The 21872-nt window shown below is 35.2% G+C and overlaps 2 protein-coding genes across 2 annotated transcripts; both read left to right on the top strand.

Moving 5' to 3' along the window:
• Window positions 1-1303: 1303 nt before the first annotated feature.
• On the top strand, window positions 1304-7556 carry LOC146733779 (macrophage mannose receptor 1-like). Its single transcript, XM_085490946.1, has 4 exons — window positions 1304-1367; window positions 2513-2908; window positions 5465-5860; window positions 7462-7556. The coding sequence occupies exons 1-4, from the start codon at window positions 1304-1306 to the stop codon at window positions 7554-7556; spliced, it is 951 nt and encodes a 316-aa protein (XP_085347072.1).
• A 10042-nt stretch (window positions 7557-17598) lies between these two features.
• LOC146733778 (macrophage mannose receptor 1-like) lies at window positions 17599-21397 on the top strand. The gene is made up of 3 exons (XM_085490945.1): window positions 17599-17677; window positions 19110-19490; window positions 21012-21397. Exons 1-3 carry the CDS (start codon window positions 17599-17601, stop codon window positions 21395-21397), a joined length of 846 nt encoding a protein of 281 aa, XP_085347071.1.
• The last annotated feature ends 475 nt before the right edge of the window (window positions 21398-21872 follow it).

Genomic DNA, 21872 nt, shown 5'->3' with positions numbered 1-21872 from the left:
TCAAAATTCAAAATTATTGTTATAATAATATAAACCCTCTAAACAGCTTTTACTCGGTTTTTACTCTTTTCAATTGCAACAAGAATGAAGGAATGATCGGTGACGGGAAAGCAAACGCAAAGGAGTAGTTGATACACACACCAAAACATATTCCTGTGTCATTTTGAAGTAAACGAATTTGTGCGAACACTTTTGTATAGTCGGGAATTTCGTCATTTTAACAAACTTTCATATTTGAACCATTTTTAAATTATAACATTTCGAAATTACATCGGTTGTGTAAAATGTAGAAAGTCTGACGTTTGAAACACGTTTTATGATTGGTGGTTTCTAATTCTCAACATTGATATGCAAATGAGTGGCGCATTTATAACGCTGTGTCTCTAGCCTCGTCCCGACCTCGTTGTGATGTTATCAAGTAAACGTGTCTTGTTGTTTTCGAAATTATGCCTTTGTTAGAAATGGGTCATTATTTCAATCTGCAGTTATGGTTATATCAGAATGTCTAGACCTTCGTTTATGGTTCACTGTGTGTGTTTTTGCAGGCTGCAAGTAGCAGGCTGGATGAAGGAATTTTTCGAGAGGAGAGACGCATTTGCACAATGACGTCATCACCGTGTTGTTTCGCGAGTCACAGAAGCTGTAGGAAACGGTATCCCTTTTTTGATGAAAATCTTTTTATTTTTATTTTCACTTACGCTACCCTCATGCGCAACATGTAGATCGACACTCATGTGGTTTGTATTGTATGCTACATAATATGATAAACTCGCTTGATCTATAATTGCATTAATGCTAATGCTTGCAAAGAAAAAATAACCCATACAGTTTACAGGCAATTGGCGCAGGCATGTGAGTGTAAAAATGTAATTAAATCGTAGAGCCACTCTTGAATATCATAAAGCAGACACAAAACTGCCTATCGATGCTTTATATACTCGTATATTCGATTAGTGTCCGCTAAATACGTCATACCGTTAAAATACTCTAATAACCTTGGAGATCGATGGTATTCTAGTTCTTGCCATTTTACGTATTAGTGCGTTGATTCTATTGTATCGATGCACAATAATGTTTTCGCTGCTAAGGTAATACCTGCACACGTCAATTCAATTCAGCACCATTAGTTAACATGTTTTAGTGGTTAAGTTATCGACGACTCAGATTGTGCACCATCATCGGGGAAGTGTTCCATTGTTCTGGGAAAGATGTGACTGTGTGCTCTCTATAATTTCCTATCCTGATTTTTGTTTTACCATCATTAAATTTGTTTATATCGGGCGTTCCTCAAGTAGTACCAAATATGTTGAGATTGGTCTCAATCTTGCAGGTATTTACGGTGCTTTTAACCGGAGACACTGAAGCAGGTTAGTAAGAATTCAGAACGTTGTTTTTAATCAGCGTTTATGCATGCGAAAAATTAAACATTAAAGATCGATGATGATCAGTATTGAAGTTGTGTTTCACCAACTGACGGTAGGCCTGACTCGATTAATGTGCTAGACGTGATTGTAAAATAATATTTCTGACATTGTGTTGATGTAATTTCCCCTCTATACTCTGGGGAAGTCTGACGTAATGTGGCAACATTTTTGAATCGAATAAATTTCACAATGAGAGCCAATACATTATGGATAGTAACGGGTTATGTAATGTATTCAAACCATGTGGGGCTTTTAGCAATCCTGAGTAACATGGTTTATATTGTTTGTGTGGAACGACAGATCAACGCGTTTCGCCCTGTTCAATATACGTGCCTTGAAATGTACACAACGCATGCACATAATAATGAAATATGGTTCAAAATTGCCATTTCAGATAACAAAAAAAGAGATGTCTCAGTTGTTTGTGTTGTTTTTCAATGTTCTCCTTTATAATCCAGTTTACCATAGCTTTTGAATTAGCTATTATTACTACATTATTCACTTATATTGCGCTTTTAAAATTGCGAATTCACCAAGAAAACTGGAAAATATATACATACATACTTGGAATGATGCGAGAAGAAAAGGTTAAAAAACAAAATAATCAGTAATGAGGTTACCATATTAGCGCTATTTGCATTTATTTTTAAACGAATTCATGTTTTAAATGCTGCTTTGAAATTATACTAGTGAAATTCATTCATTCATTCGTTCATTCATTCATTCGTATTGTGTAATTCTTGCAATTATATACAAAAGTCGGTCAGGGTTTGCTTATAGTAATAAAATAAGTTCTTATAACAATGTTCTATGTAATTGACTAATGTTTGGATTCAGGTAATTGAAAAGATCGCACTAATACACTAATTGCACTTATATAAGACAATCATTTCGGATATTTAATTTAATTACTACAACATGGGTGGGTGGTATAGAAAAGCTCTTGATATATTATATGTGTTAGGCCCACTAGTAAATGTATATAGAACAGAAGCGACTACATCCTTTAATACATTATTTTCAGAGATATTATTCATGCATTCACATGTAATTGTTTTTTTTACATTTTTCATGTTTTACCTCTTCAGCCTGCTCTGTAGGAGATTATACACTAGATGATCGATGTTACCAAATAGTGGGCAGTGAGCACGTGACGAAAAGTACAGCAGTACAGTCATGCGGCGATTTGGGCTATAGTTGGTATTCATCGTCATCGTTGGTTATTATTTCAAGTGTTGAAGAACAAGACTTTCTAACATCCATATTAAGCGCTAACTACGACGACACCTTCTGGATCTCACTAAAGAAATCTAGCTTTTCTGGTAACTTCTACTGGAGTGATTTCTCACCGGTTGACTACACGAATTGGTATTCTAGCGAACCCGACGGCTCTGGTGATTGTGTTGCCATGGGGTCAGTAGCGAACTATGAATGGGAAGACTACAGCTGTAGCGAAGTGTTTGGGTATATATGCGAGTACCCAGGTAAGTTGCAGAAATAATAAATATTTGAGTTTAATGGAACGGTTGTAATGTTACCAGCTTGGGATACATTATATTAACAAAAATCCAAGCAACAATGCCCAACTATAATCCAAACAATCAATGTCAAAAGGCAATATTTACAAATCCGAGAACACACAGGGGACACACAAACAAAACAAACAACACACTGTCAAATCGGTGAGAGAGATACATGGACCTCAAGGCACAAACCAAGAGGTGATGTCAGGTGTTTCGAAAAGAGTGAGCACATTCTGCTCCACATGTGGCACCCGCCATATATCTCTCTGAGTCACAATCGTGAATTTTAGGTCATCCTCGTGCAAGACAATTGACATCCAGCGCGCTACTATTACCATCTGTTTTATAGAAACATGATACTTGTCCACCAGCTGATGATACTTGCCATAGAACTTTTTAAATGACAAGATCAGTCTTTCTCTTATAAACCCTTGACTTAATAGTTTAAAACAGAGAAGACGATGTCGTTGTAAAAAATCAGAATACTAACTACATGCTCTGCTATTACGGATAAGCTGAGATATGTAAACGCCATAAGCTGGGGAAACAGGTATATTGCTGTTAAGGTTTGGAAAATTGATGATAGTGAAATTGAAATCATCTCTTTTGTCATAAAGTCTGGTAGAAAGATGAAAAAAATGTCAAGGTATGAGGCCGAGGATTATGTAGTTTCTTTAATGTCTTGTTCTGTGGGATATATCAATGGGAGCGAATCACAAAAGTTAGGATTGTTGATGGAAAGGACATCATCAATATACTTAAATGTTAAATTAAAAGATTTAGCTTCTTTAATTTTTTTTCCTAAACAGTTTCTGAAGAAACTCGGTCTCATACGAAAATGAAAACAAGTCGGCCAGCAATGGAGCATAGTTGGTTCCCATTGGCATACCGATAATTTGTTGAAATATGTGTCCTCAAAACTTAACCAATATATTATTTATCAAAAAATTCAAGCATGAGGAAAATGTCTTCTTCACTGTAAAAAGTGGTGGCATTAGTTTCATTTTTGAGGAAATAAGTGGAATTGTAGTTTAGAACAATATATTTATATCGCCGAGAACCATTCTTATGACAAAATGCTTGATGAACAATATCTATCAATCGTGATTTCAATTTACCATGTGGTATTGTAGTATATAACGTGGTTAAACTAAAGTAACATACTAGCTATCGCCCACAATTGATATGCAATAATGTAAAAAAAATACTTTTTCTGTTTCGTACCGCGAAATTGGCGCTTTTGAGTCTCAGTGTTTAACATGGCACACTTTTCCTAATTCCGAACAGCGTGTTAAGTAGTAACTAAAGAAACTGACACAGGTACGGCCGAGACACCAAGTTAGTGGGATGATGCCCACGATATGTTGATTATTCAATAACAGAACCCATATTAGTGAATGACTACTTTGTTTTATTAGTGTAAGTGTAGTTAAAGCACCCCATCGAAGCCAAGCAAACACTCCCAACTGAACATTCACAGTGATCCATCTATATGAGATGATTCACCCAAGTTTCTAGATTAGATCCGGTTACATTATGGAGTCTCTGGAAAGATTCCAACTGTTCTCAGAGTGCCAACATTTTGGTCTGTCATTCAGTCATGACATCAGCATAGAACTAGAATTTTCAATCTTGCTGAAGAGCAGATAATGTCATATCACACGTGTGTGGGTTTTTAAGTAGAATGCATGTTTTGTATCGTGAAATATTCCTGCTGCCAAGAATGTTTTAAAGAAATCATGTGCGATACCTAGGTATGCTGATTCTAATATAGTGTATCCGAGGTGTGTGAAAGTAAAAAGACAATACATATTTCTTAGCAAATAATGGTTTTTCAGGATCTTGTGAATGAAAAACAACACAGTGATATGTCGTAACAAAATCTAAACACCCACTAGGCTCTTTGGAGTTTTCAATTTAAATTGATGGTGTTGGGTAATTGCCATTTTTGTCCAAATGTTCATCTTTGATTAAATTTATGATTCCATTGAATCATTTGTTTGCGTGATAAATCATTATAATCGTTTTTTCAACTTTGTTTCTAGACCCAGGAGTAACGGGGAGTAAGTATGACCATTTATGTCAATATTATAATTATGCAATTTATTCTTTTTTCTATTTTGTTGTACAACGATGAAGAAAAAGTGAAATACGTATGGGATTACCGTGAAAAAGCGTAAATCATATACAGTGAAAATAGCATGTTTATGGTATTTTACTATGACTTATGTATTAATATATCAAATAAAAATATAAACTATCAATATTTTAGTAGGTTTTTGATAAAGAAATGTGTATTTTATTGTGGTCTATGGAAACCTCTTCTAAAATGGCATTTTATTCATATTATTTTACTATTTTTCTCAAAAAACAAGTTGGCAGTGAACCAAACTCGCGAGTAACATTCTACCATGATCTATTATTTTGAGATATATTTTCTTTGCGTATATACAGTTATATATACATATTTATTTGTCTATTTTCTCATGCTTCACGTCTTTTACTCAACATTTTCAGCCTGCTCTGGAGGAGATTATACACTAGATGATCGATGTTACCAAATAGTGGGCAGTGAGCACGTGACGAAAAGTACAGCAGTACAGTCATGCGGCGATTCAGGCTATAGTTGGCATTCATCGTCATCGTTGGTTATTATTTCAAGTGTTGAAGAACAAGACTTTCTAACATCCATATTAAGTACTAACTTTGACGACACCTTCTGGATCTCACTAAAGAAATCTAGCTTTTCTAGTACCTTCTACTGGAGTGATTTCTCACCGGTTGACTACACGAACTGGTATTCTAGCGAACCCGACGGTTCTGGTGATTGTGTTGCAATGGGGTCAGTAGCGAACTATGAATGGGAAGACTACAGCTGTAGCGAAGTGTTTGGGTATATATGCGAGTACCCAGGTAAGTTGCAGAACTACTGAATAGTACAGCTTGATGACTCGGGTGACTGGAATTTGACTTAAACATTCTGACCGTCGACTATGTTCTGCGGACGTTTTGTTTTATATTGATGTTGCTGTACAATTATATTTTATCGAGTTAAACGTATAAGTTAAACGTCGCTAATGATAATTCTTGGTTAACAAATTGAACGCTGGTTTATGTCGGTCGAGCGAACCACTTAATACTCGACTAATACTTACACCTTTAGAATAGGTGTGTCTCACATTAGAGACGTACATCAAATGTCACACCCATAATGTATATTGTGCTTAATTTTCATTCCAGTCCCGACTATTTCCAGTGGTAAGTCCAGCACTAATTCTAATCATTTTTACAATTGTTCAATCAATGAGTATACAATTCAGATTCAACTGTCATGCTATATATTCCATATGATATTCTTCAAGCGCTGTTTTAATCCGTATTTTCTTTGTAGGGTTGTTAGGAATTATATTAACTCGAATATCTCAGGTAGTTTCAGATCCTATCATTTATATTATGTCACAAGGTCGTATATTCGCGGTGAATTACCGAACCTGGACTTTTACCGTGGTAGTTTCATTCCTGTTGTTTATAGTTTACGGAATGTGTAAATGCCATACATTTGGTAAAAAAATATTATCATGTTGCAAAAGCATCCCCCGAAATTGTAAATATACTGATGGCACGGAAATTGGGTTTTCATAAACGGTAAGCATTCATGCAAGTCACGATTCCTGTGTTAAACGGATATTTGGGATGAATAGGATATTAATATTTATTCGATTGATAAACTAGACTCGTTTTCGTTGAGTGCACGACGCGTACACCAATGATGCATAATTATGACGTATTCAAACCAAAAATACCACGTGACACACACAAATGGTATATCGCTAACTAAGATCGTTTCATTTTCAGATCCGAGTAGTTCGACTGGTAAGTAAAACAGTCACTTGTGATTACTGAGTGCGTGATTTCAAACCAAGGACTTGTTTAAAGCGAGGTAGTCGTCATCTGCACATGCGTCAGATGGCCATAGCGTGTCATTGTTTACAAACAAGCGTCTACACATGAGCCATTGCGTTTTTGCGTGTGTTGTTATCGTCACTTAAGACTCAATTCCCGCGCGTGCACAGGTGACGACCCTCCCGCTTTAAAGACTACGCTGTCATAATTACTTACTTCTCGATCCACTGCGTGAGAGTTTGGTAAAAGGGCCCCGGTGAGGAGTGGGTATCGCATGTTCTCGCGAGCAAAAATTATCGACAATTCTGGAAAATTAATAATTAATAATATCTGTGGGTGGCCACATTACAAACGATTTATCCGATGGCAGACACTTCTATGGGACAAAGTATGAATTTAAGAATTAAACTAATTTGCATGTGCAATATCAACTTCGTATGTACATACAGATTGGCATAAATAATTGTACGTTATTCTCACAGCATATAATCTGAGAAATACCCAATGTTTTGCAATAAGCGTATGGTTTACATGGTAACCCATCTGTCCGCGAACGGTAGCATTATCATTTCTATGCTCTATTCATTGAATATTCCTCACTACATTTGCAGATTGCGGTGTGGGTTTTTTTTGTCCAGGCCACATGAACCAAACGGAAATTCATAACTTAGGCAAGAGAAGGCATTTCTGGTTTGGCGCAGGTTAGCAGCAATACGTCCAAAATATTCACACACAATAAAGAATATTAAATCAATGTGGTAGTAATATATTGACAGTCAACATTCATAAACATCGTGATCCGCTAAAGTGAATGCGTAATTCCAAACAATCAAGCAAAACACTTCCTCACCGCTAATTCAAACAACGCACCAAACTCACCAGTCGCGTTTTCTCGACCGCGGTATATCCGGCTGTCATGCAACGAGCAACTAAACAACGAAATGTTAGTCGTTATATTGGTCGTTACAGACCGTAAGATTCCCAAGCAATGTAAACAAATGCTGTTTCCTTAATCTAAAATACACAGTGTCATGTACCAGTCGAATGATCCCATCCCTCCACGGTATGAATATGATGATTTTAAGACCGAGATCTGGAAAGGTGCGAGATGCGAGAACTGGTAAATTGTGTGACTTTACCCGAGAATTACGTTTAAGGAATGTAACCACACCCTCCCCGGTACAAGGGCAAGTGTAACACTTATGTGCTCATTCTGTTTTCTTGTGTTGGGGTGTGTGCAATCCAAATATGGCTCTGGTGTGTGAAATGGTAAGCATGTCCTTGTCAACTAACACTTTCAAATTATATATTACAATAGAGCCAATGCAATCAAGTACCCACTCTACTGATACGATGACGAGCGGCAAATTCTCAACTATTACTTCAGAGGCGACCACTTTATCATCTGCCAGTTCGCGGCCAACAACAAAAATAGGATCTACCATAATGCAATCAACTGCCAACTCAGCGAGTACCACGAATTCATCGAACATGCAAACAACAACACATACTGAAATACAAACAACTATGACTCCGCCTTCTACTAGTATAACCACTAATGATCCGATCGTCACGACTTCGCCTGTAGTTTCTGAAGTGTTTTCATTTTTCCATACCAAAGTCTCGAATACTAAGACTGATGAATCAAGCACGGGTGCGAGCATGTCTACTACACCAGAACAGCAAACAGACGATATCACGGATACAGTACCATCCACATCGTCACCTAGCGTGTTGAATTCTTCACAACAAAACTCCAACCTAACAGCAACTACCGTGTCAACAGAACCTGCAAAGCAAACAGATCCAGATGCAGTAATACTCTGGGGCATGAAGCGAGAAGCACTTGTTATATTCACGTTGTGGTCAGCGGTATGCATCCTGGTACTGGGTGCGTGCGTAGTCATGGATTGTTTCTACTTTAGTGCGAATTGGTTAAAGAAATTTATATACAAGTCATGAAATATGTGTATTGTACAGTGCAAATAGATGAAAACTGCAAGGACTGATATATAGAAAGTGGTAAATGGCTATCTTTCCATGATCGGTTAAATTGTATATATAATATTATTGAATATGCACAAATCAAACATAGAATAATTGGTGTAGATCAATATTTCACATAGTTATATTACAGTTATATGTCAAGTAAATTTGCTTTTGTGTTCATTCAGTCTAATGTTATGTTTAATAAATATATTACATCTAAATTGCAAGAGCATGTCTGGGATATCATGTGAATATAAATCCAAAGCGTTCTACTGTAGATAGAATGTTACCTGCCACAAATGCCAACCCTGTATTGATTGTTGTTGTTGCGCATTTCAGTGTATTGCAACTATATATAATAACTAAACATTTTTCGAGAAGTATATTTCTCAGTCCAGCTCTGGTATAATAAATAAATGAATCGATATATTCTTTATACAAGTATACTTCTTGAATTAGAAATGTATTTTATGAATAGGTAATTAAAACCCTTTGAAAGCTATATTGTGTCTTAAGGTAGAGATGCAGGTTGGCTCTAATTACTGTAAGTACACGAGTAAAATATACTTTTTACCCATCAAGTTATATATCATTTGAAAGAGAGTTTTATTTGAACTTTGGAGTTTTATGGTTTACAATAATGTACTATGATACCATATTAAGTGGTGTTGATTTTTGGTTAAAATCATGCATTTTAGGTGAAAGTGCACTTAAAACTATTTAACTTTTGAATGCATACCCTGATTTTAATTTAAAAACACTTATTTAAAACTTCTGTTTACTAGGAACAAAATGGCTTATTTATTAGTGTTTCCATTAAAAAGTTTTTACACAGTGCTCTTTGAAACATTCACATTTTATAAATCGCTCACAGTTAACATAGCCGCTAATTGGCAGCTCTATTGTTTCTATTCCAGTGAAGACAGTGAAACCATACAAAGCCATTTACTTAAGATAGACCTGAATAATGACCCCTTAAAATTTCATTGAAAACAAATGAACCGTCTAGAAGTTAAATAATTTTAAAGTTTAACTTTTGAGTAAAAAATGAAACTGAGATAATCGCCATTTTGTAAAAAATAAGTTTTAAAACGAATCATTCGCTTCATATGTGTAACAGAAACTCTTAGAAATACACCATACACCATAATTTGCTGATGTTAAATCGTCAGGTAAAAAAATAAAATAAAAATATTTACAATTCGAGGGAAACGGACGAAAACCGTCCGCGAAGTCTCAACCTTGCGTGAAAACTGTCATGGCGTCGTGTTATCAATTCCACTGAGGGAGGGACACAATGGATTACGTAAAGCCGATGACTTATTCATACAGTTATATAAACATAGCGATCGCCATTGGGTGGGTTGAGTCTAAATTTACCTTCCCTCAAACCTTTAAAAAAATACTTTGTATGACGCAGTTTCCGTCGACCGTGCGAATACGACCAAGTTGAAATGGGCCCTAATATTTTACTACACAACGGCTATTCGCAGTTTTTACTACTCAATCACTCAAATGCCAGTGATACAAATTCGAAATGAAGTCACATTGGAAGGGGAACTATTGTAAATCGAGGCAGGTTTCATTCAACTACAGACGAGACAGGTCGATGCAAATTAAACGAACCCTGACCTCTGGAAATACCTCATTCATAGAATTCCTTAGTACCAGAGGTCGCCGATCACGGCCATACAACGTAGTTTGCGACATCGCTACCGGTGCATGCTAGCTGACAAAGGGGTTTCTGATTAAGGTAACCAAGATGGCATCGCAGAGTGCATGATTTTTCCCGCGGTGTTTAAAAACAGCATCTCATAGCTGATTTTTCGGTAATTTCCAGGGTATTTTTTTTATTTTTAATTAACCGAGCATTTTATGTTTGTGTATTGTCATGAATTTGTTTTCGCGTATCTGTTGACCGACTTAATTAACTGATTATTAGCGAATTGCTGTGTTATGTCTGTCATCGTGTAGGCCTATTTGAAGTTTTGGACGGAACTTGGCTCAGTGATTTGGAACTAATTACCAGATAGCCGCCGCTTTTTAGACTACTCATTCTGACAGTTGGTATCCGTAGTTATTAATGTAGTGAACGATTAATCAAAAGATATGACGTATTCAGTACTTAGTGTGATTGGCTTTATGATTGAAGGTTACGCCCTAGAGTCTTTTTACTGCATTGTAATTGGTCAGAGTTTTGAAAATGAATAGAGAGAGTTTGAGTTGGTCTTGGCGAATACTCCACGACAGACGCAGTCCGAGAGAGTCCAGGGGCGAGCCTTGACACAGTCCAGTCTTGGGCGAGTCTTGGTTCAGCCTTGTGAGAGTCTTGGGGACTTTTCCCCAGGGCGCTGTGTCTTACAGAGTGCTCGATTGACCGACTAAGACGAGAGCTGAAACGTATTTCGTTGTGTGTGTCTTATTTGACTGTAAAGTATAAGTGACTTTCCCGATCCCGTACCTCAAGGGGACGAGATATAGAGACGAGACGAGTTCCCCCCCTGACAAGTGTGGAGAACCCGAGAGAAAGAGAATTTACCCCTGATAGTATTTTGGCACTGAAAAGTTAGTTATCGATGACAGCCACAACTGTGTTGTTTGTCAATTGCATCGCAATTCTATCAGCACGATAATCGTTACAGCGAAACGAAAAATGTTTACTTCAGTGTTAAAATGCCGTTGAAGTAAAAATGTGTGGAAACATTTTTTAGTTTCGCCCACAATGCGAAAAAGCTTGAAATCTATGCACCAAGAAAACAAAAGAAATTGTGGCCTTGTTTTGCGCGAAAATTAAATCGCCCTATCGACGCTACCTCCTACATGAAAATAAATGAAAAATCAATTTATGAAAGGGTGGAAAAGTTTACTTATCAGTTACAAGTGTATGTTTTGTTTCATTACGCTTGCATGCTGGAAGCGTCTACGTCTTGTCTGTTTTTGTAGTTTGCTAGTTGATCGCGCTTGAGGTAAGCATGGAGCTCCATGAGGTAAGTAAACAGAGAGCCAGGACAGGAAGGTAGAGATGCAGTTTACCTGATAGGTATTTTAATTAGTTAATTAGGAAACCAAGATGACCTCCCTTGTCCACAAAACTATATATTTTCGGAAAGCTTGTTGTATGAATTTTAAAATGTTGTTAGTATTTTTGTTTATTGACACTAGTTTGAAATATGCAAAAAAATGTGCTTTTTTGGTCAAAAGTGATTTAAAAAAAAATTAGCTTCTGAACCATGTTTCTGTTTCCTGTCAAAATTGGTTTATGGGTACATATGTTTACTATGAAAAAAGTGATGTCTTGAAAACTGTCTACCAGTTGTCAATTTTACAGGGCAGCAGCTCAAATTTCACTACTTCAAGTTTATGGATAAATTAACACCCAGGCTGGTTGTCTGTACGATTGCTGTAACACTGTTCATCCAAAAACAAAGCCCCGACGGCGTTTTGAAGATAAACACATTGTAAATCATTTGTGAAAATTGCAAAACAAAAGGTCAGAGTGTCTAGGAGCTATTCTTTTTTAAAGTTCTGGGATGTGCACTAAAAAGAAGCTGAGATAATTGCTAATTTGCATAACAATTCACTCTATAAGAAGTTTGCTAATGCTCATAATTAAAATGGCTGTAACAGTTCCAAATTTAAATGTATTATCGTTTTGTTAAAAGTTAAATATAGTGCATAATATGGAAATCCCGTCATTTCTTTTTTATTATTTATGTACAGCCTTGCTAAATCTTGTTAATCATTCAAAAGAGATAATGTTTGCACCTGTTATCTATATTTTAAAATCGTTTTTTTGAGTTTGTTCCACTATTCACAATTCTACAACATTTTAACAGTCTATAGCCAAGACTGTTTGGATAATAAAAATTCACTCCAAGTGCCCATAAACCTGCATCTCTACCTTAAGGTTACACATTGGCGTTCTATAGATTCAAACATGACTTTCAATATCCTAGAACAACGTCTTAATATCTTACCATTTATCAAACAAGACCCTGTGTATATAATGAATCCGCTTTTTATTTAAGTAGTAACACCAATAACGCTCATATCAATTCATTTCTGTTAATGGAACTCGAACAACTAAATATAGCAGTTGGAATAGAGTTTCCCTTTATTTTTCTCGCATCTCCCACAAAGAGTATATAAATTATTGTGGTCCTTTTCATCCCACACCGAGACATTAGGCTGCAATCAAGTTCTTCCCTGTTCCTGTCTATCATTGGCCACCATTTATGCACTACTCCAGGTCAGGTTCGCTTGAGCAAGTTCTGTTGTAGTGGTTCTTCTCAATGTGGTGTTTGGCCTCCCTCTGTTTCGTTGACCCTGTGGTGTCCAGCGAAGTGCCGTTTTGGGGATTGAGTCTTGTGGGAATCTAAAAACATGACCCAACCATAATAATGTCCTTATGTGTTTGCCTATAAAGGTCATTGTTGGAGATAATCGCTGGCCAGAATATTCCGCAAATTCTCCTAAGGCAACCATTGTGGAAAGATGATAACTTGTTCATGTCGGATCTTGTTACAAATTATTAAACAAGTAATAATAATAATAACAATAATAATAATAATAATAATAATAATAATAATAATAATAATAATAATAATAATAATAATAAGGTTGAAATTGCCAAATAATATAGTAGTACACAACAATTAAGTTACAATCTAATTTATCAATTGCAAAAAAATGTCTGTACCTGTACTGTTTCACTATAAAATTATTCCATTTCTTCCAAACAATTGTTGTTGTCCCCTTCCTGGTTGAAAGTAGTAATTCATACTTTTTATGCAATAGCTATGTTAAAGTTTGAGATATCTTTCTTAAGCTTGCTGTTGTAAATGCATTTTTTAATGATGAGTATATTGTGGTTGAGTATAATGGACAAGTGTACATAAAATATAAACATTATATATGATAAAAAATATTTTATTTAGTCCTTACTTAAAATAATAAAACAATATAGAGCATTGACCATGGTCCACAGTGCGTTGCATTAGTGTTGTGTTATATCAGAAATGTACAAGAAAAACAACGTTAGAAGGATTCCTCTTCATTGTTGTCGATAATATAAACGCCATAGTTATACAGTTATACAGTAAAAACACGCTGAAATCCATTGTGTCAGCAAAATTTGCCCCTCAAAATGCAGGAAATAGCGTTTCAGAGGATCTAGATTTCAATTTTTTAAAGAGGAGCATGCTCCCGAATCACATAGTGAGAGATGGTGAGCACATCCCCCCCCCCCCATGCAAAATTTCCTGCCGCCGTCTCTATCAAAGATATATTTGAATTCTCTTTGGTCTAAAAGAAACACTGTATTTTATGTGTCTATGTCAAGTAGATATGGAGAAGTTCATTTTTTGCCTTCGCCTTTTAGATGCGATGTGAGCAAAATGTCATCGTTGCTATATATAGTACATTATATGATGTTCATGCTCATTAGTCAAGCATTCTTTTTGGACAAAGGCAATGACGTGTTTGTCATATGAGAAATCAATATATTTGAAAGTATTGACTGCATCATCACGAAGAAAAGATTAAAGGTAGGAGAGATTGGGATATTGCTGCAAAAATGATGATAGTGAAATAAAAATCATCTTTCTTGTCATATAGTTTGGTAAAAAGCTGGTCATCAGAATCAAATTCAAGGCACAGATATGAGTATGTAGCAGAATAAGCAGATTCAGTAATCGCCTTAATCTCATGTTCAACTTGATATATCATTGGCATATAATCACTAAATTTAGAAAGGATTTGGCTTCTTTTGAATTTATATTAAAATTCAGTTTTATACGAATAAGGAATAAAAGTAGCCAGTAGGGGGGGGGGTGTTATTTGTTCCCACTGAAATGCCGAAACTTTGTAAAACAATATGTCTTCCAAATTGTAGAATTTAAGTTAATGTTGTTAATAAGATATTCTTGAATACTGATAATGTAATTTTGATTGTAGAAAAGTTAACTTTGAGTTTAAAAAGTTAACAGAGTCCTAACAGGGGTATTCAATGGCTGTCGCTATGCAGACACAAGTGTTGTTACTTTGCAATGAAGTTCGAATTCTAGCCCAATTCAAAGTGTCGACACCACACAGGTAGATCATTTCCAAACATACTTTTAATAAACAACAGAAGCTCACCTATTATTTTCAAAGTCGGATATACTGTTTACCCAAACAGTTGTTACCAAAGTAAATAAAAGCATCCATCATTGGAATATCTCGAATCGTTGTCATAAGTACACTGTCAGCATCTCAAGTTATTAATAAATTGTACAGTTTATATGGCGTTTTCAAGACTGATAGTCGAATGTTAGTCTTCTTCTCAATGCCTGTTTGCATCATTAAACTCAAGGCAATGAGGCCACGATATGGAAAGTGAACGGGCACACAGTACCGCGGATTCTTCTAAGAACAGTTCGTTGAATGTTGGCAAAACAGACATTTATGCAAATAATAGTCCCTTTTATAAAAGTTAAAAATGAGTTAGGTGATTCCTGTGAGGTAATACATTTGCACATTGGCCATTTCTGTTGAAAGGGAGTGTATTACGATCATTGGTTAGCAATAGATTGACATATACAGATTTACAAACAACATTACATACAAGAAAATGACTCAGTTTCGTATTCTTTTTTTTAGTTACCAATTTAGGTCAAGGCTGCAATTATGTTATTTTACATGGCGCTAGATGGAACACTAAACCCGTCGGCTTTCTTTATCAACGACGTATTTGTTAAATGTGATGCGAGGGTATATTGACGCCGACAGAACCAATAGTATTCATAGAATAAACCAGCAAATGACGGTATTTTCAGTGAGAACACAGCTAAACATATTTTTTATATTTTTAGCCTAACATGTTTTTGCTTATGAAACTATAAGTTATGCGGCCCATTTAAAATGTGAAAACAATCGATAAAATTACGTACTAAGGTTTCATCTGAATTTCTGCTCGATTCAACAAGTAAATTATGAAAGCACTAAATATATGAATAATTTATTTTGCCTCATTGATCGTTTGGTACTGCAAGCTGTATATAGATTTTAAGCCGTGCTCTCCTAACACTAACATGTTGTTTTATTTCAGGCTTTCTAAAAAAAATTATTCAATTTCACCAAGCACAGCTGCATTGATCTTTAAAGTATTTTAGCGCAGCATAGTAAAATGTAATGATTTCATTATCTAACATATTTGTCTTCTTAGCAACATATAGCCATTAGTGTCAGTTTTATTTTACGGTTTTACGACGTCCGTCTGAAGTACAATCAGTGAATACCATGGATTATTCAGAGAGATTCAACTTGAGCGTGTTTATGTGGTTTGTCTTGGTTTTCAGAGCAGTGTTGTGTAAGTTTTTTAAATATTTCTTTTGCGTGGCGGTCATTTATTGCTACCTTCGAAGATATTCAAAAGAAAATGTTATTCATGTTTGTTTGTACGCAAACGCACATTGTACGCACACCATTTATTAATTGTTAATATTTGGTTTATATAACGAACACAGTTATATTTGTATTTAGCTAGAAATCCTGAATGTGATGTTTTACTGGGAACATGCCAAGACGACTCTCTATACTGTGCGGGGTGGTACCACGATATTGATGTGTGTACTGGTTCATTTACCAACAGATGTTGTGTCCCTCCCGGGGGTAGGTAACAATTCAACTGTACAACTAGAGAAACAAGAAACTGAAGCATTTCCTTCAATTTCATATTGCTTGTAATCGCTTATGCTAATTCCCTGCTGATTAGTGTTAATGATCTTGAAATATACATGACTTACTTCCTGTTCTATTGAAAATGTTACTCAAACCTTCGTATAAAATACACGGGGAGGTTGGTACCCTTGTATTTTTATTTTTTTAGAAAAAGGAAATATAAATTGCTATTTCGCCAGCATTCACACTTTTTTTACACCTTTACACGATTTTGTTCATAAATTATTATGCCTATAACACCGAAAATGTAATGTTCAGACAAATAATTTACATTGTACAGACATTGTTTACCAATTGAAGATTTGGGGACTACTAGATTTTTTTGCTAGCCAACTTTGCGAGCATAGTACACGATGGGTCTTTTGTTTGACCAATTATACAGAGATTACAAGAGAGAAAGTACAATTTTTTTCCTGCCTGTGTTTCTTATCCCACTATAGAGCTTATGCTAGTATATTGATCTAAACCAATATATATATATATATATATATATATATATATATATATATATATATATATATATATATATATATATATATATATATATATATATATATATATATATATATATATATATATATATATATATATATATATATATATATATATATATATATATATATATATATATATATATATATATATATATATAAATGATGACCGTGAAATGTAATTGTTTTTAGAAGATTCGCTATGTACTGCACTGGACGGTGTTTGCCAACAGGATACGGTGTTCTGTAATGGTAATTACCTGCCTGATCTATGTTCCGGGCCTGGTAGCAGATCGTGTTGTGTTGCAGGTAGGCGGGAAATATGGATTTCTTTTTTTTGCGTTGCTAGACCTGATGATATGAGCCTCTGACATGAATTAAACTTTTTTTATACACATACAACATGGTTTAAATTTTAGTATAATTTAAATGTACATTTTAACCAAGTTGTTCTTTTACACGTCGTACGAAAGATTACCTGATTGATATTGTTCAAGCGCGGGATTTTAAAGTTGTATTGTAGGTAACATTTTGTTTTAAGCCTTTCAAATGTCGAGTAACAATATATCCGCATCAGAGGTTTCTTACCAGGAAGCGAAAATCACCGAGCACTTCCGTGGATACGGTTGTAATTGAGTTTTCAGCATAGTAGGGTGTTATGAAGTCATTGAACGGCACGTCGGATTCTTTGTCGAATGTCGAAGATGTAACTATATTATAAACAAAAATAATATTCGATGTAAAGCATTTGTCATTGGAAATAATCAGAGATGCAAATTTGAATTCTGAATTGTTTTCTGTATAGCTAACAGGACCCTTCCGATATTGGAGGTGGACTATTTTACACATATGCATCCAAGCAAACTTCGAACGTCGTGCTTCATATGCTATTTATTTTTGGGGCACACACGAATTGGTTTTCGAACAGCAATGCATGACGGGATGTACTGTCACATTTGTTTTTCCAATTTATCTAAAATTAAAAGGGTTCTCAAACAAGTTATGCTACAAACATATTAAACAAATAAGAAAAAGCATTGATTATTTGGTTTGGGTTCTTTTTTTGTTGACAAATATAATCGATATTTTAAAAATTAGGTTAATATTACTACGAGTCCAATATTTTATAAATATAATTGACGATATCATGACGTCATAACATAAATAGAAACCACCCCAATAGTCAATATAAAGTGGATACTAAAAACTAAAGATAATAAAACAGGAATGCTATTGCAAGGTGTTTCGATGTTTAGCCTTTCGAGGTTTCACAGAATACAAACGCAATTTTAACCGATGCTAACGCTGGAAAGGGTGATTTTTTAATTGTTATGCTTAGGCAAAATTTGTTATTTGTTATAATCATCTTTTCCAACCAAGGCCTGTTTATTCGGCCATCGCCGAATTACTCTAACTTGTCAATATCTATACTGTAACAGAGAATTCGGTATCATGCCATTTTGTATACGACCATTGCCATATGACAGAATACTTCAGATTGATTGCATGTTATATATGCGATTTTCCGGTGAAGGTCAAATACGATTCGTGGGGAGTGTTTGCAAAACCGTGTGAGTCTTGCGTTGCTGTCACGAGATAACATTTTTTTGGATGCGAGACTTTATACATACACTCAAATTTTCATATTAATTAAACCAAATATACATCGGCCAAAGCAAATATATTTAGATGACTAATATATTTTAGTAACACGACTAACATAACTACGTTCCCGGGTGCACAATAGTGATTTAATGAGGTACTCTCGCGTAGGTACCACGTGACGCTGACATCCATGAACGATTTATTGGCCATTTTATTTCATATAATGGAAATCTAGTTTTGTGTTTTACATTGGCATGTTTTTGAAACAGATGATGCTAATATTAATTAAAGAGATTGGATTAGAAAACTGGTAGTTTATTCATTAATCAATAACCCCCCCCCCCCCGTCTCTGTAACACCAGCATCATTTCGCATTTTGTATTCCTATGTCAGTTTACAAATAAACCGTATATAAAGAATCATTTTTTTTATTTCATATCTTATTTCTCTGACAGTTTGTGAAGCAGACCAGTTCTATCTGGCTGGATCATGCTACAAGTTTGTACTGTCCCCAACCATGGAAATGTCAGATGCCGCGCGTACATGCCGGATAGAATACAATGGTTACCTGGTTACGATAAATGATGCAATGGAACAAAACTATCTGATAACGGTCGCTAAGCAAGAAGGATTTGATTCTAATTTCTGGATCGGGTTGAAGGCACCGACTTACGAGTGGATTGATGGTACACCCATCACGAACAATAGCTGGAATGTAAACAGTCCGTCTGGAAACGATTCACCATGCGTGTGCATCGACTCTACCCACAAATGGGTAGACATGAACTGCAATGATGAACAGTACGTCTTATGCGAGCGACGTCGAGACGAGAATGGTGAGATTTGTATAGGTTTAAATATATGTTAGTACACGTGAACATCATACTGCCAACATTTCAAACTAACATTTTGCACTTTTTTATGTTTTTTTTTTTCAAAATGATGTTGCTAATTTTGGACCAAATCGACATAATTTTCGATTAGCTACACTTTTGGGCACAATTTGAGGAATTATTGTAAACAAATATATTTGTTAATGGTATCAAAAGTACAAAGATTTATAGAAAGTATTTCGGAAAGTATATATCTAGTATATCAGCACAATTAAATGACAGTTAAGGTTACAATATGTGATTTGTGTACAAGTTCGCTATCTGATCAAATTAATGGCGAAAGACTCTAAATTGAAACTTATTTTAGGTTGATTTCAGCTGGCACTGGTGGTATATCCATAATTCAACAATGTGATCACGCAATCGACATCAATATTTTTTGTTGCCAACCTGGTATGCCGGTGAAATCAAAGTTGGGAAGATCGGATAAGCCGCGTTTATACAATGGACTGGCCCTTCTCCGTTCCCCGTCAATCATTTCGGCTATAGTAGGTAGTCGGTAGTCAAAGTAATTTCAAAATTTACTTCCACGATGCGAGTATGTCACATTTATTTTGAGAAACATTAAAAAAGTATGAACATCTAATGATATGTAGTATAATTTTAAAATTGTCCAATATATATCATGCCCACCACCTTTGGTCGTTTACAAGATTGTACTCACAATAAAGATTATATTTGCTATATCATTTGTTGACATGTTTCTATTGTTTAGCCATTCATTTTTTCCCCGTAATAATACCTTTCTCCATTATTGGTCAGTTTCTTCGTTTATAACTGTCCGAGTTTACTAGTAAATCGGATAGTATAGTTTTATAGCTTACCGTACGTCGTTGAGTAAATCTCCTCAACCCGCACACAACATTATCGTTTATATTCTTAAACTTCCTCGTATCCGATGACCAGGTCTTGGTAAACCCTATGCAAAGCGTACAATTACCTATACCTAGTTTGTTAAACTACATTGAATGTTTATGTTAATTTAATTCTAATCTAGAAACCTCCTCCAACCACACACACACATACATTTTTTGTGCAATAATGACCCGCCCCTTCTCCCAGACCCCGGCCTGTACACTACAAAAAACATCGTGTAATCGAATTTATAAATCTGAATTAAGAATATTTGTTTCAACTGCAAAATAAAAAATAATATTTCACATTGAATAATAATGCGATTCGGTCATCAATAATTTTAAAAAAATATGTTTTTGTTCATTATTGCAATTTATTAGGAGGAGCATAAACTGTGTACTGTAAAATACCTACTTATTACTTGAAATTTAATTTTGCTATTTTTGCTGAAATTAAAGAATGAAACAGTGAAAATTAAATACATGTTTTGAAAATATACATGTTTTCATATATTTTACATTCAACTCATTAAAAATCTGTGAAAATAAATTATATAAAACAGCTAAAATGTCTTTTCAGCTAGAATATAGTATTTTACATCATTTTTAGGATGCAGCAGTACTGAGGTATTATACAACGAACACTGTTATGACATCATCGATTCAGCGTACACCTGGGATAGTGGCAAAGAGCTGTGCCGGAGTAACGGCGGACATCTGCTTATCATAAACGATGACCAAGAATCCGCGTTCATATCCAGCATCGTAGTGGAGACTACTTTAAATTACTGGATCGGTCTGCGATATGTAGATTATAAATGGAGAGATGGCACACCGTTGGATTTCGACAATTGGAATACAGATGAACCGTCGAATGATGGAGTTTGTGTGGAGATGAGCGTTGCCATGGGTTACAACTGGAATGATATCGGATGTACTTATTCACAACGATTTATATGCGAGTTCCCAGGTAATTACTTCAAGACAGTCACGTGACTTTTCATGAATAAAATCATGATAGATAAGTATAAAAATATTACATTTCTCGAGGTATCTTACCGTGAGAATATATCAATGTATCTTGAAGTTTGAATATTAATAATAATCATCAAGGTTATTTAATTTACATTCACATAGAATAGTTTGTATTTCATGGAATATAATAACAACTCGATAATTGTCCATAAATATACAATCGAAGAAATGAATCATCAAAGTAAAACAGTAATGACAATTATATCCAAATCCATTTTATTTACCGCAATCATCCTCCCTCTGTATTATTTGATTGTGTTTATGGTATATGTCTACTTATTGTCTGTTCCATTTCAGTTCCGACTACCACTACTCCCATGGCTCCGAGTACGACTACTACCGTGACTCCGACTACAGCTACCACCATGATTCCCACTACAACTACTACCATGGCTCCGACTACCGCTACTACCATGACACCGACTACCACTACTAT

The sequence above is a fragment of the Saccoglossus kowalevskii genome, chromosome 16 (genome assembly GCF_978046115.1).
Source record: "Saccoglossus kowalevskii chromosome 16, keSacKowa6.1, whole genome shotgun sequence".
In the NCBI taxonomy this organism is placed as follows: Eukaryota; Metazoa; Hemichordata; class Enteropneusta; family Harrimaniidae; genus Saccoglossus; species Saccoglossus kowalevskii.
The sequence above is the reverse complement of the archived record's forward strand: the minus strand, read 5'-3'. Positions and strand labels throughout refer to the sequence as shown.

Coding starts and splice junctions, on each gene's coding strand:
- LOC146733779 (XM_085490946.1), top strand. CDS start 1,304: ATGTTGAGATTGGTCTCAATCTTGCAGGTATTTACGGTGCTTTTAACC. Junction 2,909..5,464: donor GTATATATGCGAGTACCCAG/GTAAGTTGCAGA, acceptor CAACATTTTCAG/CCTGCTCTGGAGGAGATTAT. Junction 5,861..7,461: donor GTATATATGCGAGTACCCAG/GTAAGTTGCAGA, acceptor CTACATTTGCAG/ATTGCGGTGTGGGTTTTTTT.
- LOC146733778 (XM_085490945.1), top strand. CDS start 17,599: ATGTCGAGTAACAATATATCCGCATCAGAGGTTTCTTACCAGGAAGCG. Junction 17,678..19,109: donor GCACTTCCGTGGATACGGTT/GTAATTGAGTTT, acceptor TTTCTCTGACAG/TTTGTGAAGCAGACCAGTTC. Junction 19,491..21,011: donor GCGACGTCGAGACGAGAATG/GTGAGATTTGTA, acceptor CATCATTTTTAG/GATGCAGCAGTACTGAGGTA.